Below are 16,784 nucleotides of genomic sequence, written 5' to 3'. Positions count from 1 at the left end.
GTCTTTGTTCTGCTAGAAGAAGAAGCTCTGGCTTTGTCTCAAGTCTTTTGAAGACTCTAAGAGGTTTTCCATCAGGGTTACCCTGTAATTAGCTCCATCCATCTCCTCATCAACTCTGACCATGTCCCTGCTGAAGAAACACCTCCCCACCGCATGATCAAGATCAAGAAGCTTTATTGTACTTTTTAACATACAGAGCATGTAGTTGAATGATATTTCAACCTGGAAAGACTCACATAACGGAGAAACAACAAGAAGACGGTTAAAGAATTTATGAATGAAAGATTATTTATTTGGTGCTCAGACCCCTGAGGAAGACGTAAACGCTGAAGATGAAGTAGGTTTGAATAAACATCTTAGGATTATGATTAAGTTCGTCTTCCCCCACTGGGATCCGATCCTGGTGGTGGCGTAGGCCTTAGAATGGAAGGAGTTGGGAGACTATGGTGGAGAAGGGGTGGAGGAGGGTCGAAGCTCAGCAGAAGAGAGGTGTCCTCCATGCACAGGGTCTTTCAAAGTGATGCCCTGGGAGATGATTGGCTGAGGAGGAGTGCGGACCTGCTGTTGATTGGAGCAGCCAGTGAGTAGTGATGAGTCTTCCATGTTGAATTTTCGTTTAAACTCCATGTTGTTTTCGTCTAGACTCCTACTGCACATCAATTAGTGCAAAACAATTTAGAAGACAGGCGAAATTGTGCAGACAGTAACAGTCCAGCACTGTGAATGAGCAAGTGGATAGTTTTCTTACACACATAGTATTCTTAGTAAGTGAAAATTGTGGACCCATCTGACTAGAGCACCTTCTTCCAAATCCTTGCTGTGTCCTCTATCTGCCTTGTGACAAACTACAAACAGGACTTCTTATAAATTTGCTTCAACAATGGCTGCCTCCTTGCCACTCTTCAATGAACAACAGATATATATTTTCTACTAAGTCTATGAGGCTTTCGCTGGCTGGATTCATGCCAAGTTGCATTTACACCTAGGCGTACCCTATTGACTAATTAGGAGTCCTCTGAAGGCAGTTGGTTTTGCAATTGACTTTACCTCGGGATATCAGATTAATGGGAGCTATCAGAATTCTTTTGTAAAAATGGTGAAAACCATGTATCATTTTACTTTTACATCACAGTTATGCACTACTTTGTATCAGGTTATCACAGAATAACCCAGTAGAATATATGGAAGTTTGTGGCTGCAAAAAGAGAAATAGTTCAAGGGGCACAAATGCTTTTTCAAGCCACCATACCATGTGTTTAATACATCATAATCAGCTTCAGTCTAAAATCATAAAGAGCTCTTTAAAAATCACACCCACTCTGACGATGATGTAAACATGTCAGAGATGCAGTACATCTGCACATGCTAAAGCCCTTCACATCACAGGAATCCATCCTCGTTTAACACCCCTCGGTGACATGAAGGATTACAGGAGCCGAGCGGCTGAAAAAAATTTAATAAAACAAGCCAAGCAAACAGTAAGATAAGGCCTAGTAAACATGTCACCAACACATAATTAACCAGAATACCACAACGCGCTATAAAATCTCAGCCGGGCTGCACAGGCATCGTCTCAATTTCCCCCACGTCCACCCCTCTTTCTAAACGAGCTCAGAATCTCCTTAATACCCAGATGAATTGTGTGCCAGATACAATAAAACCAGTTTTTATTAATTCTCCTAATGCCTGCTTCCTTTTAAGTAAGTAGACCTATATTTTTAGGTTGCCATGGAAGCAAGAATGTGTTAAAAAAGAAAAACAAATCAGCATGTTAGAAATAGAGGGTTGTTCATCATGATGCTATTATTTTTTTTTTATTCCCCTTGCCCCTTGCTTCAGACTGACCAAAATATTCTGCTTCCCGCTTTAAAATAGCACATATAATTCACAATTTCAACAACCTGTGCTTCTAGGTTTGGATTACGCCACTAGGGAAAACAGTAGTCACATGAGTTTCATTTCCTGGTGCTCGTCTGATATTTATACACTGAATAATGAGCACTGATCCCTGATCTTCACAAGCGGCAGTTAATTCTGCCTAATAACTGACGTAAATTTAAATGTAATCTGACATGATAAATGTCTGTTTAAGCTAAACGCTATTGGCCAGGAGAAGTCCCGCGGAACTTAACCTCCGGCTGCAGGGGAGCGTTACTCCAGTGACCTTCACACTTGATCCAGTGGCTCTGAAAGCGAAGTCCTCGATAAGAGAGCACCCCCAGATCAATAGCTGCGTGGAGAAACCCCCGGCCCGTGTATGACGAGGGAGACGGGCAAGGGCAGGGATACAGATGCACAGAGGAAAACAGAAAAAAACAAACCAGAAAGATAAAACCAAACTGTTTGCTTCTAAAATCTGACTTGTTTTTGTTTAAGTGTCATGCTTGCACTAATAAGTCATCCTTATGAATCCAACTGTGTATTTAAAATGAACTTTCTATTAATCTGTGCAACCATGTTCAGGTTAACCATTTAAAACTCATATGATGCTTTTTTGCAGGTCTGTAACTTTAGGGGTTTTACTTAAGAAAAAAGGATAAACAATGACATTCATAACATTTGCATTAATTAATGTTTGTGTTCGCATGTGCAGCAATACATCCATATTAATGTCATGGAGTGACATTTTGGACTTTACTTTGTGGTTGCTTTCTTATTACTTTTTGTGGTATTATTAGTATTATTATTATTATAATTATTATTTCACCCTTGGATTCTTATTTAGTATCTCTGTGTTTAGTTATGGATTGGTATTTGTTTCACCTGTTCCTTCTGCTTCCCTGCCTCCTTGTCGCACCTGTTCTCAGTTTCTTTGATTACCTGCCTTCTGTTCCCCTCTCTGTTCTCCAGTATATTAGTTGGTTTGGTGTCTCTGTTCGTCGCTGGTTCCTTTTCTATGTCTGTGTCCCTACCACGTCTATGCTTTGTTTTTGCTTCGCTTTGATTTATGCTACGTTTTTGCCATGAGTACCTGCAGGTTTGCGCAAGTTTTGATCTTGTCCTTGTTTCATCCCTGCAGTGTGTTTTGTTACGTTTTGGACTTTTATGAATAAACAAGGCAGTAACTATGATGCGGCTACCGAGCTCTTGTCTGCACTTTGGTCCGACCCGAGATCCTTCCACGACAATTAAACAAGTTGAGATTTACAAGAACAGCTGTGAATATCACTATGTAAACTTGATTTTTTTTATCATGTTAAGCTAATAAGATCATATTTGAAACCAGTAACAATTAAATTAATCTCTGTGAAGTATGTTGATCTTCCTTGTGTCATACAGACATGCATAGATCTTAATGAAATAATTACATCCAACTCGGGTTTTCAATATAACTTTGAAAACAGAGTTCCTAAAGTTTATAGCCTCTGTAAAAACATTGGCCTGAGACACAGCAGTAGAGCACCCATTCCACGTACGGTGGCCTCAATCCTCAACGCAGATGTCTTGGGTTCGCATCCCTCCACTGTGGCTCTTAATAACTGTTGACCAAAAATGCTAAAGAACAAAACAATGTTTTAAAGTGTAAAAGTAATTACACTAGATATGCTAGCTTTAGCAGTTTTTGTCTTAGCCATTTTAGGGCAAAACATGCATAACATTTCCACAAAGATTGACACTAATAGTATAAGGAATATTATTTTTTGATGACAGATTGCAAAAAAATGAATGTCCAACTAAAGAAAGAATACTAAATCTAAAAACAGCAATAACATTCTTTACTTTAAAAATCTAAACAAATTTGCTGTAGTAGGTATTAAATAAAAAGAGTCATGTTGCTTTTGGACCAATGGAAAAAGTGGGGCTTAGGGTTGTAAAGGTTGTTGACCCCTGAACTAGTCTGTCACTTTATTTTACATGACATACTCTTAGCATGTCCTGGGGCTTTCTGGCTACTTAAAGTAGTATTCTATTTGCACAGTGGAGTGTTTTAATCAAAGCTTAAATAAAGACTGGGCTTCGTATTTAAAAAGTTAAATCACATAGGTTGGACTTGTTTTTAGAAATCGGGTTGTTTCTTTGTTTTATACAAGCTCCAGTAGGTACATCCTGTCAAGACTGTAGGTGAAACCAACATACAACCTTAAACCTGGGGAATAAAACAGAGCAACAGAGTTTCAGACGACAAGCAGCCATGTCAGCGGCATGTTTCAAACACTGTCATACATTTAGAATAAGGTCAGCAGAGTCCTGCTGTGAATGTAAACATGTGCTTTAGCAGTAAAGGAAGAGAGTTAAATGTGCTGTTAGTTATTCTTGACTTTTGAGATAAAACCAAGCTGAAAGCTGGAGCGACAATCTGGAACAGTGACAACAATTGCTGAATTACAAGATCACACAGACTGGCTCTAAGGGGAGCTGACTGTAAGACACACTGAATGTTTATGCCAAGTGGCCATTTTTATAGGAATAAAGCAGTATTCTGTTTCTAAATTTAACTCTGAGAGGATGAGTATTACAATTTCCCCAAGTATAATAAGCCAGAGTTTGTCTAAGCACATTGAATATACACGTGTTATTTTCATGCAAAGACACAAATATCTGTTGTGCTTTTTCACATTTTGTTCCTTAACCACAATTTCCAATAATTCTTAATAAAGTTTTGTGTGATGGATCAGCACAAAGTAATGCATAAATGTGAGGTGAAAAAATGATGTTTATCAAATTCTTTTTTCAAATAAAACATTGGTGTGTAAAAGTGTGGCATGCATAAGTATTTATCCAACTGATTTAATAGTTTTTAAAAAACCCTATAACTGTCTCTGCCAGCTTTTTTACATGTGGATCATAGTTACTATTTTAAAAATATCTAAACCTTAGAATAAATGGGGAGTGCCAGTGAAAAGTAATTTTCAAGCCTTGCCACAGACCGTTTCAAATGTCTCATTGCCTTTGGCAGGTGTTCTGAAACGACTGTCCTGTACTTATCTCTGGCCATCTTATCAACAACTCGGACCAGCTTTCCTGTCACTGCTGAAGAAAAGCATTCCCCCAAGATGATTCCACCACCACCATGTTTAAAATGCAGCGCAGTGTCTTCAGGTGCTAGTTTCCCATTATACAGAGTTTTAAATGTAGGATAAAAGTTCAAATTTCTAAACCTATGTATAATTTCCGCTACACTTTACCATTATGGGCCTCTTTGGGTTGGCTTATCACATTCAATCTCAATTAAATAGAATGAGCTATTGGTTGTAATGTGGCAAAATGAGAATATATTCAAGGTTTAATTACTTTTGTAAGCCCATGTACATAAAAAGGTGAGAATGTACTTACGAATATTGTCTGTGTTTTCCTGCACAATGTCCGTCTTCAGCAGGTTGTCAGCTAGGACGAAGGCCCCCTGCTCCACCGTGTCCAGCAGCATGGTGGCAGCCCTCAGCTGCTCGCCGGTGCTTAGCGCCCTCCAAGCCGCCTGGGCCTGTGGCTGCAGCAAATTGTTGACCGTCTCCACCATGGCCTGGGGATTGCAAATGATTAATTTAATGGGAAAAAGGAAAAACTGAGAAGGCCTGGGACTGTTGCTGTTTGACATGGTGATTTGGTAAATGGTACGAGTTAAGGGAGAACAAAGAGTTCAGCAGTGAAAAACAAACCCCACAATCCTGTGGGGTTTGTGTGGGATGGATTGTTGATTGTCCTTCTTATATTTAATTTGAAAGGAAAATGTGTGAGTCATTCACAAACTATGTGTATCATGGCTGAACGGTCATCTAGTTGCAGCAACACCTAAATCTCTAATGACATTATCTTGTTTTTGTGGCCATTACCATTTATTTGTAGGAGATATTAATTATGTAAATAAATCAGAGCCAGTGGTTACAAGACTAGAGGCCAGTTCTAGCATGACCTGAGGCTAAAGTCTTTAATTGGTGTGATAAATGATCTTCTACCATGCAGACAACCCTGGTACACAAATGTGATGAAATAAATAAAGTAAAACAACAATACGGAAATCCAATGGGTGTAAAAAGAATTTGATGATAGCAGCTATCTGCAAACATTCAGTACAGTTTTTCCCTGCATAATAATAATAGCATTGGATTACTACCACCTTCTTTAATCGGCCCAAAACAAAGGTTAAGCAAGTAAGTAAAGAAGAGAGTGGCAAATGAGTGAACATCCCCAAGACAAGATGAAAAATTAAGAGCCATTAAAGATTTAAAAATGCCAATGGCAAGATTTATGAATGGAATGCTAATTGGTCAACCACAGCATTTAATTCCTGGTACCAACACTCCAAAGACCACACTCAGCTCGGTGGCCCGTGGATATGAAAATAATTCCAAGTTTTTAAAGTACAGCTGGTGGTGAAACAAATTATTATCATTAGAAATTGCATGTGCAGCCACTGATAGCAACATTCCTTTAAAGGAAACAATGAACGGGTTGCGACAGTGATGCAGGGACAAATCGCGCAACCCATATTAAGAGGCTTCGGTCCTCGATGCAACTGTCGCGGTATGATTCCTGGCCCAGGCGACCTTTTCTGCATGTCTTCCCACTCTCCACCACTTTCCTGTCAGCTTACTGTGGAAAAAACATTTTTAAATAAAGGCCACTAGTGCCACAAAAAAAAAAAAAAAACATAAAAAAAGAAAATAATGATTGAAATATCTTAAAACTGCTATTACACATTTGCCCAATTAATTTTATAAACTTGTACTTGAAGATGTAAAAAAATTGGTGTATACAAGCAACAAAAGTCACTGTTGATTCATTATGTATAGGCTCAAGTAGAGTAAAGTGGTGGCTGGATCTTTATGAGCTTCTTGAGTACAGTAATATTTCATACTTTAAATTCATTTTCAGTGAATTTTCTAAAAATTATCAAATTGTCTTGCACAGACTAAGAAAGAAGGTAAAGGTCAAGATGAGGAATTGCTTTGTCTGGGCATAGCAAAATTATAGTTTAATTATTTCTCAGCAGTTTAGTAAGTCTGTCAGTAATTTTCTACCGCTTATTCCATAGTGGGTTGCGGGGAAGCTGAAGCTCCAGCAGTCTATGGGCGACAGGCAGGGTCCACCCTGTCCATCGCAGGGCAACACACACACAACCAAGCACACACTACTTCATAAACCTAAGGGCAATTTAGAGTGACCAATTAACCTAACAGGCATGTCTTTGGACTGTTGGAGGAAGCTGGAGTACCCGGTGAGAACCCACACATTCACGGGGAGAACATGCAAACTCCATGCAGAAAGACCCCTGGCTGGGAATTGAACCTAGGACCTTCTTACTGCAAGGCAACAGTGCTACCAACTGCGCCACCGTGCACCAATTTTAGAGCCATGGTTGGTGAGGATCCAATCAATTTCCTTTGTGGCATTACAACTTTGGTAGCTTTCCATTTAATTTTTCAGACACGGAATTCAAAATGTCCAACTATTGCATACTTGAACACCAGTTATATAGCATAACAAATCTTAAAGCATTTGCTTCAGAATGCAAAAAAGTATGAGCTTGCTAAATGTCAGTCTTGACCAATGTACTCTCCACACTTTTATTTTACCTTTGAATAACTTTCTAGTGCACTACACAGTTAAGAAAAATTGCCATATATTTCTTCATGTCATTTCAAAATGGCTGACTCACTGTATAGTGATTCCATCAATTTACTGTGAATAAGTGGAGAGGATAGTTCTGTCTGGATCATACTTACAAACCTTTGGTAATTAAGTAATTATGACAGAAAATAAGATTTTGACAAAAACAGAACAGAAATAAGGAAAAAGGTTGTAACGTGTCTCAATTTAATAACAAGATCAAATAAGTGCAAATGATTCAGGTCCTGAATCACTTGAACTTGAACTTTTATAAAAGGAATTTCAGGAGTCACTTCATAGCATCAGGTTTTAGGTTTGGTTAAATCAGTGTGATTGTGGGGGAGAAAGAAGATGGGTAGTTTTTAAATTCATGGTTCACCAGCTACAATTTCAGCATTCAAAGCATGCCAGCCACACACTGAACCTCCAAAAACCACATAATCAAAATCAAACGCACACAATAGAAGAGTCTGATGCAAGACTGAGCACACACCACTCCACCTGCTAGTCCACAAGAACATACATAACGTAGCAGACTTAAAGTGCACAGCAAAACCTACTCCACATGCACGGGGGAGTCTACCATCTTAGATGTAATTATTCATTATCAGCGCCCAATCTCCAATCACACCTTTTGACATTCAGCTAGAAGCAGAGGTTGGTTCGCTCTCAATTAAGGAGCTCTTTTTCTTCAGGCACTGACATTTTTTTTCTTTCCTTTGTTCACTACTTTAAGATTCTCTTTTCCTAGTTCTAGAAAAAATGGTTCTTGACAGAGTGAGGATTGATGGACCTGCAGAGGAGCACCTTGCCTTTTTCGCATACAGAGGAGATGTATAAAAAACGAGGAAATGTGGGAATAAGACCTCACAGGACAAAGGAGAAGGTCAGAAACTGGAGAAGGAGAGACCATGTGGAGAATAAACAAATGAAGGAAGTTTATATATAGTACCAGTCAGGTTTTGACACAGCTTCTCATTCAGTAGACTGTCTTTATTTTATTCCTACCTCTGTGAACTCCTTCAAGACTGTTGGAAAACTTTGTTAGGTGACCAACCTCATCAAGCTCAAAGAGAGAATGCCAAGAGTGTGCAAAGCAGTAGTCAAAGCAATTTGACTACTACCATTTTGAAGAATCCAAAATAAATAAGATGTTTTATTTCACTCTTTTCTGTTTGCTACATGATTCTATTATACTCTTGATTTATAGTTTTAATGTCTTAACCATGTATCTGCAGTGTGGAAGGTAATAAAAATAAAGAAAAGATACTGAATGTCAAAGGTGTGTCAAAATGTTTGTGGAAAGAAAATTATACATGATTTTAATTTTTTTACAAATAAAAAACTGAAAAGGGCATTCTGCAAAAGTATTCAGCCCCCTGAGTCAATACTTTGTGGATCCGCCTTTTGGTGCAATTACAGCTGTCTTTTAGGGTATGTCTCTACCAGCTTTGCACATCTAGTGACTGAAATTTCTGCCCATTCTTCTATGCAAAACAGCTCCAGCTCAGTCAGATTAGATGGAGAGCGTTTGTGAACAGCAGTTTTCAGATCTTGCCACAGATTCCCGATTGGGTTTAGGTCTGGACTTTGACTGGGCCATTCTAACATATTAATATGTGTTGTTTTAAGCCATTCCATCGTAGCCATGGCTTTACGTTTAGGGTCATTGTTCTGCTAAAAGATAAACCTCTGCCCCAGTCTCAAGTCTTTTACAGACTCCCACAAGTTTTCTTCCCATCAGTTCTGACCACCTTCCATGCCCCAGCTGAAGAGAAGCACCACCAGAGCACGATGCTGCCACCACCATATTTGACAGTGGGGATGGTGTGTTTAGAGTGATGTGCTGTGTTAGTTCTCTGTCACATATATCATGTTGCATTTTGGCCAAAAAGTACAATTTTGGTCTTGTCCGACCAAAGCACCTTGTTCCACATGGTTGCTGTGTCCCCAACATGGCTTCTGGCAAACTGCAAATGGGAATTCTTATGGTTTTCTTTTAACAATGGCTTTCTTCTTGGCACTCTTCCATAAAGACCATATTTGTGCAGAGGACGACTAAAAGTTGTCGTGAGGACAGATTCCCCCACCTGAGCTGTGAATCTCTGCAGCTTATCTAGAGTCACCATGGGCCTCTTGGCTGCATCTCTGATCAGTACTCTCCTTGTTCAGCCTGTTGTGCCATACCATTTCCATTTCTGAATGATGGATTGAACAGTGCTCCGTGAGATGTTCAAAGCTTGGGAAATCTTTTTATAGCCTAAGCCTGCTTTAAACGTCTCCACAACTTTATCCCTGACCTGTCTGGTGTGTTCCTTGGACTTCATGATGCTGTTTGCCCCCCGATATTCTCTTAACCAACGTCTGAGGCTGTCACAGAGCAGCTGTATTTGTAGATTAGATTAAACACAGGTGGACTCTATTTAGTCATTAGCAATTATTAGGCAATGTCTGAAGGCAAGTGATTGCACTCAGAGTAAAGGGGGCTGAATACTTTTGCACACCGCACTTTTTAGTTATTTTTTTTGTAAAACATTATTTAAATCATGTATAATTTTTTTTCCACTTCACAGTTGTATACCACTTTGTGTTGGTCTTTCAAATAAAATTCCAATAAAATATATTTATGTTTGTGGTTGTAATGTGACAATATGTGGAAAAGTGCAAGGATTATGAATACAAGCCACTGTGTTGAATCATTGGGTAGACTTTTCCACAGTCTTTTTTCATTGTGTTTTAGGTTTACTTATAGAATTATGACATGGTGGAATTTTTTTTTATCTTTTCTGCACATTTGAGGACTTTTTTTTTGACATGCTGCATAGGTTTCCGGGGTCAGAACTCGAACCCAGGACGTCTGCATCGAGCATTGAGGCCTCCGCAAATGGGTCATGCAAGCAAAGTCAGAATGATGGAGAAAATGCATTTTGTTTTTTGATAAAATGCATTAACATTGCTGGGGAAGATTCTCAGTCATGCAGGACATTGCAAAGCAAAAAAAAAAAAAGTTAAAAAACAAAGCAACTGGACTTCAGTTCTTGTAGTTGAAGACGTTTTAATCTTTACATAAAGAGCTTTCTCAATTCAAAGAAAGGCCTTCGAATAAACAGTGTAAGGTCTTCACCAATAAGAACTGAAGTCCAATTGCTCTGTTGTCTAACTCTTTTTTCAGATCATTAACAACATTATACATTTTCAAAAATTAGATCAAGTCTGAAGTCTCAACTAAAATCTAAAATCTCACATCAGATGCATGGCATCTATTCTGCCTAGAACATAGAGTAGATGCATTATTCATAACAATAGAAAAATATTATAATATTTCCTACAATCAATGAAAAAAGGAACATTCAGAAACTTTAAGAAGCAGACCATCTTGGTCTGTGCAAGTAAATCAAGGAAATGTGTGGTGATGCCATTTCTCTGCTACTAGCACACTGCAAATGTAGCATCTCTCTCTGCTGCTGCAAACTCCAAACAATTTTTTTTGCTGCAAATTCTGGCGGTAGTGCAATAGCATTAAATGAGTCCCCTGTTACATAAGGGATGTTTTGGTCATTAAACCGAAGTCATTGCTGGAATGTTCCACTTGGTACAAGGATGATGACCGGCCCTGAAACGCTGCAGTGCATGGTCCATTTATACCAGCACAGGAGAGGAAGGAAGGGAGAGGTGGACATTAGAGCCTGGCAGGAGTCCAAGCCGAGCTGTGGTGTGTTCGCCTCTATCTGTGCGCTGATTGATGAAATGAACTCGGGGTCTAGGAAATTGATTCTGGCTGAGGCTGATCTCCCTCTCTGCACACCCTCTGTGCTGTATGCACACACTGTATGTCCCCTCATCTCTCCCCACTCCTGCCTTCATGTTAACCAGTGGATTTCTGTCACTTGTTTTCTTGTTACTGAAACTGAAAGGGTAAACACAAAAATATAGGAAGAAAACCCGAATTTATATTGATCTTTCTGTCCTTGTCTGTAGTATCTGGGCACAGAAGAAGTAGTTACATCATTTCTTTCAGTTACCTGCTGGCCAATTTGACTGCTTTCTTTGGGAACCAGTGAAACCTGCTGCTTCAATATTTCATGAATCCATCTCCTTGTAATACGTGGGCGGTTATTTCTGAGTAGATGAGTTTCTATGGGATCACCTCTGTTCGTTTTACTTTATTTCTCATGGTTTCATTTTAGGAATTCCCATCTACCTCCATTGTATTTAGCTGGACTGCAGAGTAAGATCTTTTTGAAACTTTTTTGTGTTCAGTTGATATTTTAGATTTTCTGGTTATTCTGTACTTATTCACCATTATATTGTTAACTATTCTACAAAAACAACTACATAATTTCTTCTCTCAGGAATGAAGCATCCCATCCCTGCTTAGGTTGTTCAAAACAACCTAAATTTTCATAACACCTTTCCTGCTATTTTAAGCTCCTGTTCATGACATGGTAATGAAAGTAAGTTGTTTAACAAATAGTAGGACTCTCCCTTTCCCATTTGTTGCTGTGAGTTGTCAGTCAGCTGTGTATGACAGCTGAAAGAGGGAACACCCCCTCAACATTTCTACTATTTAAAAAGGTCCCTTCATTTGATATGTTTGGTGACAAAATGAGAGGCACCCATCACACTTTTCAGGACTGCAATGTTGGAAAAAACACTTGGAACAACTAAGTAATGAAAAATCTACTGGTTCATTACTGGTATAGACTAGCAACCAATCAAAGTTTTAGTTTCCTAAAGATATTTTACTGACTAAGACAGCATAGAGATATAGCCTTCTGCACTATAAATTATTAAACCATTATTTAAACCATTCATATTTATATTCATCCCAATATGCATGTGCTATAAAAAACAGGGTCACATCAAAGAAGACATACATACTTCATAGCCCTGTCAGGATCTAATGTTTCACAAATCTACACCCAAGAAAGATGCTTTTTTAGATATACTAACATACATTGTACGATAAAAAAGGGTGTGACAGAACTTAAAGCAAATTGCTAATGTTTGGGTTAGTGCAAATTCAACAAATCTTGTGTTAAGGTTAAATACATTTATGTTTATACAACATAAAGTCATGTTCTGTTAATTACAGTAATTATGATGCTTTAAATAGCACAATTACCTTTTTAGATAGGTACACCAACATCTTAAACGCTATGTATGTAATTGATTTCTTTTTAATATTAGTATAACTCAACAACCCAAGACCCCTTTTTGTCATGGCGCAGCAAAAACATTTTCAGTAGCCCCAAACTAAGTTTTATATTGCTTATAAAATGAATATAAAGTTTTTAAACAAATTTGTAAGCCTAAATAATCTCAGAGATAGTAATTTCACCACTTACACCAAAATTTGATTTCAAGTGTACTGCAAAATACAGAGAAAAATCACTAACAGTAATCAACTTAAACTGTTTTGCTTTAACTTGTATAAGAGTTTAAATGTAAGATTTGTTTTTGTTTTACTCTTAGAAGTTTAAAAACTACACAAACATTTTTCCTTTTGCTTCTTGCATTTTTAGCTCATATCAAATAGAGACTGAACTAGACATTCTCCCTATTTATCTTACATTTAACGTAGCCTTCAGCCACATCCAATCAGTTAAAGTCTATTTGTTTTGCTGAAACTTTGAAAGGGGAGCCCAGATAACAAAGATGACAAAGGATGTCCCTTGATGATCTCTTGCAGTACCTGTTTTATTTTATTCTTTGTTTCTGCCACTGCAATGGACAAATCAGATTGGTAGAGTGGTCAAATTCAAAGGTGTGCACTCAAGGATGGCAAATTTATGTTCTTTGAACCGTGTAAGATTTTCCTCTGAACTGCTTAAATTTCAAGGAAAATCAAGGGTGTTCTCTAAAAACTATTACCAGTTTTTATACTTCACTGACCAGCCGAGCACTCTCCATTGTGAGTAGAACTAATCAATAGTACTCTTCCTAACTGAATTGCAATCCAAATGAGGATGTCTCTGTTTATAAGGATGAGTTTATCTTTATATTTCAAGAAAACAGGAGTTTTATCATCTTGTTAAATTCCTGAACAAGGACCCTCCCTCTGTTCTGCCTGCTTCAAGGTCATCCTGCACTGCAACATTCCCCCTGGTCGTCTTTTTGAGCCAAATAAGTTGTTTTTATGAGTGTCACAGCTTAGTGTCCTCCCTGTGTCTTAAATACTCACACGTACTTGGTTCCTACCGAGGCACAAGATGTTACATTTTATATTGTTTATATTGTTATGAAATGTACTTCAAATTGTACAGTTCATACAACAAGAACAGATGTAATCACAATAATTGGGCGACCATAATGTTGCTGCCTTTAAACAAGCTGCCGTTAAAGTGACAAAAGGGGAAGGGAGACTGGGCAGCATTTTTATTGTGTTTGTTCAAAATCAAAGGCCACAACAGAGAAACATTCCTGCAGGGGAACACAAAACATAAGAGAGTGGATCATTATGCACTTTGTTGTCGTATACAGGCCAAATCTCTTTCAGTGGAATCAAATTGGCTGTGATGTGCAGCAGATGTGACTGTTTAGAGGAATCCAGAGAAGCTGGATTCAGCATTTTATGTGCACACGCTAAACCAAGGTAGAGATCCGTATTTAAATTCTGTGCTGATGTTTAGAAATTTAAGATCTCAAGAGAAAAATAAAAAAAACGAATCCCTCTTTATATGATTTATTCATCAAACAGTGCATTTTATTTTTGGACATGTCCCTCCTTAACAACACCTGGAACTCCCAGAGTATTCCCATCAGCGTCCTCCAAGCAGAGGCAGGTGCAGCTCTCTTTTGCTTTGTATTCCTCTGCTTATCCCACTTATGACAACCACAAGGGTCCTGTATAAGCAAACATTTCCCAATTTCCCTAATCAATAAAATCTCCTACTCAGCAGGCCTCCAGCATTTGCAGTCAATGCCTGTGTTTACGTCTAGCCACAGATGTTGTTCCATTGTGATGATTTGTTAAACAAAAAACACTTCATTGTTGTTTGAATTTGTCAAGCTAGCAAAGCTACAGCTAAGCTGTGTGTGCAGCCATCTATAATACTCTTGATTAAAGCCTCTAAGTATTTATTCTGCCACAGCTCAAATGTACCCAGAAAAGAAGGTAATGTGAAGAAAGTAGTCTATGAGGGATTTCTGTGCTTTTGTTCAGCCTATGTTGATAAGCTAATGGCTCAACTAAAGTGCTGAATGAAAAATTCAAACTTTCTATTTTTAAGTAAAACCCTAGAACACAGGGAGGCAACTTCTGTAGTTTAAAACAGAGTACTAATGTAAAACAATAAAGATGAGAATCAAATGATTTATATGCATGTAAAAGAATATGTGTTTTTACACTGGTTAGCCATCTTTTGAACATTGGCAACAAGTGATTTATTTAAACATCACTTTGGCTAAAAATTGTCAATATTAAATGAAGATCTACACCAATAATAAAGCCTGACACCAGCCTTTTTTTAGTATTTATCTGACACAACAAGTCCCAATGTCATAAATGTTTTCAAGCAATGTGAGCTTTGTGGGTACTACTTCCTGAAGCATCTAGTTGTTCTCTAGTGCTAATGCTAGCTTGAACATAAGAAATACAATTGAAGATTCTGTTTTAACTGTTTAATCTTTAAGTCAAAATTGTTGTAAGAATTTCAAATTATGAAAAAGGTTTATGTTTTTGTAGCTGAATACTTAGTTAAAACAGTTGGTTCTTTAGCCCCAAGAACTGGTGTTGCAGTGATAGCACCACAAAGAGTTATAGAATACCACAGGGTTTGGTGTTTGTGAATCTTGTCTGTACTACTAATATATTTCCACTGTGTGAAAATATTGGACAGGATGAAATGAATTTCAATATTATGGTGAAGGTACACATTCATATTTATCCATAAATATAACCCATCAATCATCCAATGGACCCAGTATGTTAATTAGACTACAAACATGTCTTTGAAACATAAAAGCCTAAGTGGCTTAATATTGTGCTCATAACAGAAGATGTCGTCTTTGGAACAGACCAGCTGAATAAACAAACAACGTAGGCCTTTACTGTGTATAAATCTATCCTCCAGAACTAATGTGGAGAACCTTTGTGTTATTGTTGACAAAAACCTGATTTCTAAATGCCATTTTAAACAGGTTTCATGGATGTCAACCTTTCACTTGTGCAGTATTGCCAAAAGTAGAAATACAGTTTCTTAATACATTAAACTGGAAAAACAGTACCTTGTCCTGGAGTGGTTTAGAAACCACTTTTATCTATTAATAAAATTAGCCTCCTTACAGGAGAAGGCTCTAAATTATTTAGGTTTTATTAATCACTGAGGAGTGGAAATGGGCGGTAGGAGAAACACGAGCGGGGAACTTTTGACCTAGCAGATACCCGTCCACTTTAGATGCTAGTGTAAAACTTTTTATAATTGTCAGTTGGACTTTGGCTTTTGTTCCATTTTGTATTTTATTTTTTAGCTTCTTCCATTAAATATAATATTCTGCTAAAAATAAATATACTGGAAATATTTTGTTTTTAAAAGTTCTAATTTAAAAGTAAAGCAAATAAGCAAAATACTGCTTTGACAGTAAGTTCTCCTAGTAAATCTTACAATTTCAATGCAATTAGGTGCACTGGAATAATCATAACTGGCCATTTAATTTTAATCACTAAGTATAAATCTATGTATTTTTGATTGCTTTTATCAGGAATAATGGTCTTTCTATCTAAACCATGGTCTAATTATCTATCACAAATGATCACAACTGGCAATAGCTAATTATACATTTTAACACTTCTTTCAGTCTTATCAGCAGACAATGAGAAAAGTCTTGAATACTGCAAAAATTGATCTTAGAGTTGCTTTTATCTTCAAACACAATATACACCTAAGTGCATGCAATCACACACCAGCAAACATGGCACCTTGATGTCTAATGTGCACAATCACTACAGAACAGAAAACAAGTGCCCTACAACACGCTTGTGTTAGGCAACAAAATACATGTTGCCTAACATAAGCGGTATGGAGTATGTATATAAAACCAACATCTGGCTCTTTTGTGAGGTGTAATTTGAGCCATCTGTATGGAAGACGGGATGTCAACTTCTTTTGTTTTATTGTCAAGACAGAAATTATTCTGATGACTGCTTAAATGTCACCACTGGGATGACAATACCACTCAGTAGCCTGAGGAAAACGCTAAGAAAGGCGAGTTCTCTTTCAACATTCGTTTCGGTATCT

At 37.7% G+C, this 16,784-nt stretch overlaps 1 protein-coding gene across 15 annotated transcripts in view; it reads right to left on the bottom strand.

Moving 5' to 3' along the window:
- The window catches only part of LOC124880236 (adhesion G protein-coupled receptor L3-like), a 357,339-nt gene that overhangs the window by 79,433 nt on the left and 261,122 nt on the right, over positions 1 to 16,784 (bottom strand). For all 15 annotated transcript variants that reach the window (XM_047385217.1, XM_047385213.1, XM_047385214.1 and 12 more), the window contains one exon: positions 5,275 to 5,458. In XM_047385217.1, coding sequence (XP_047241173.1) covers positions 5,275 to 5,458 — 184 coding nt within the window. The remainder of the gene's footprint in view (positions 1 to 5,274; positions 5,459 to 16,784) is intronic.

The sequence above is a fragment of the Girardinichthys multiradiatus genome, chromosome 14, assembly GCF_021462225.1.
Source record: "Girardinichthys multiradiatus isolate DD_20200921_A chromosome 14, DD_fGirMul_XY1, whole genome shotgun sequence".
NCBI lineage: Eukaryota > Metazoa > Chordata > Actinopteri > Cyprinodontiformes > Goodeidae > Girardinichthys > Girardinichthys multiradiatus.
Note: the sequence above shows the minus strand (reverse complement) of the source record. Positions and strands in the feature narration are given on the sequence as shown.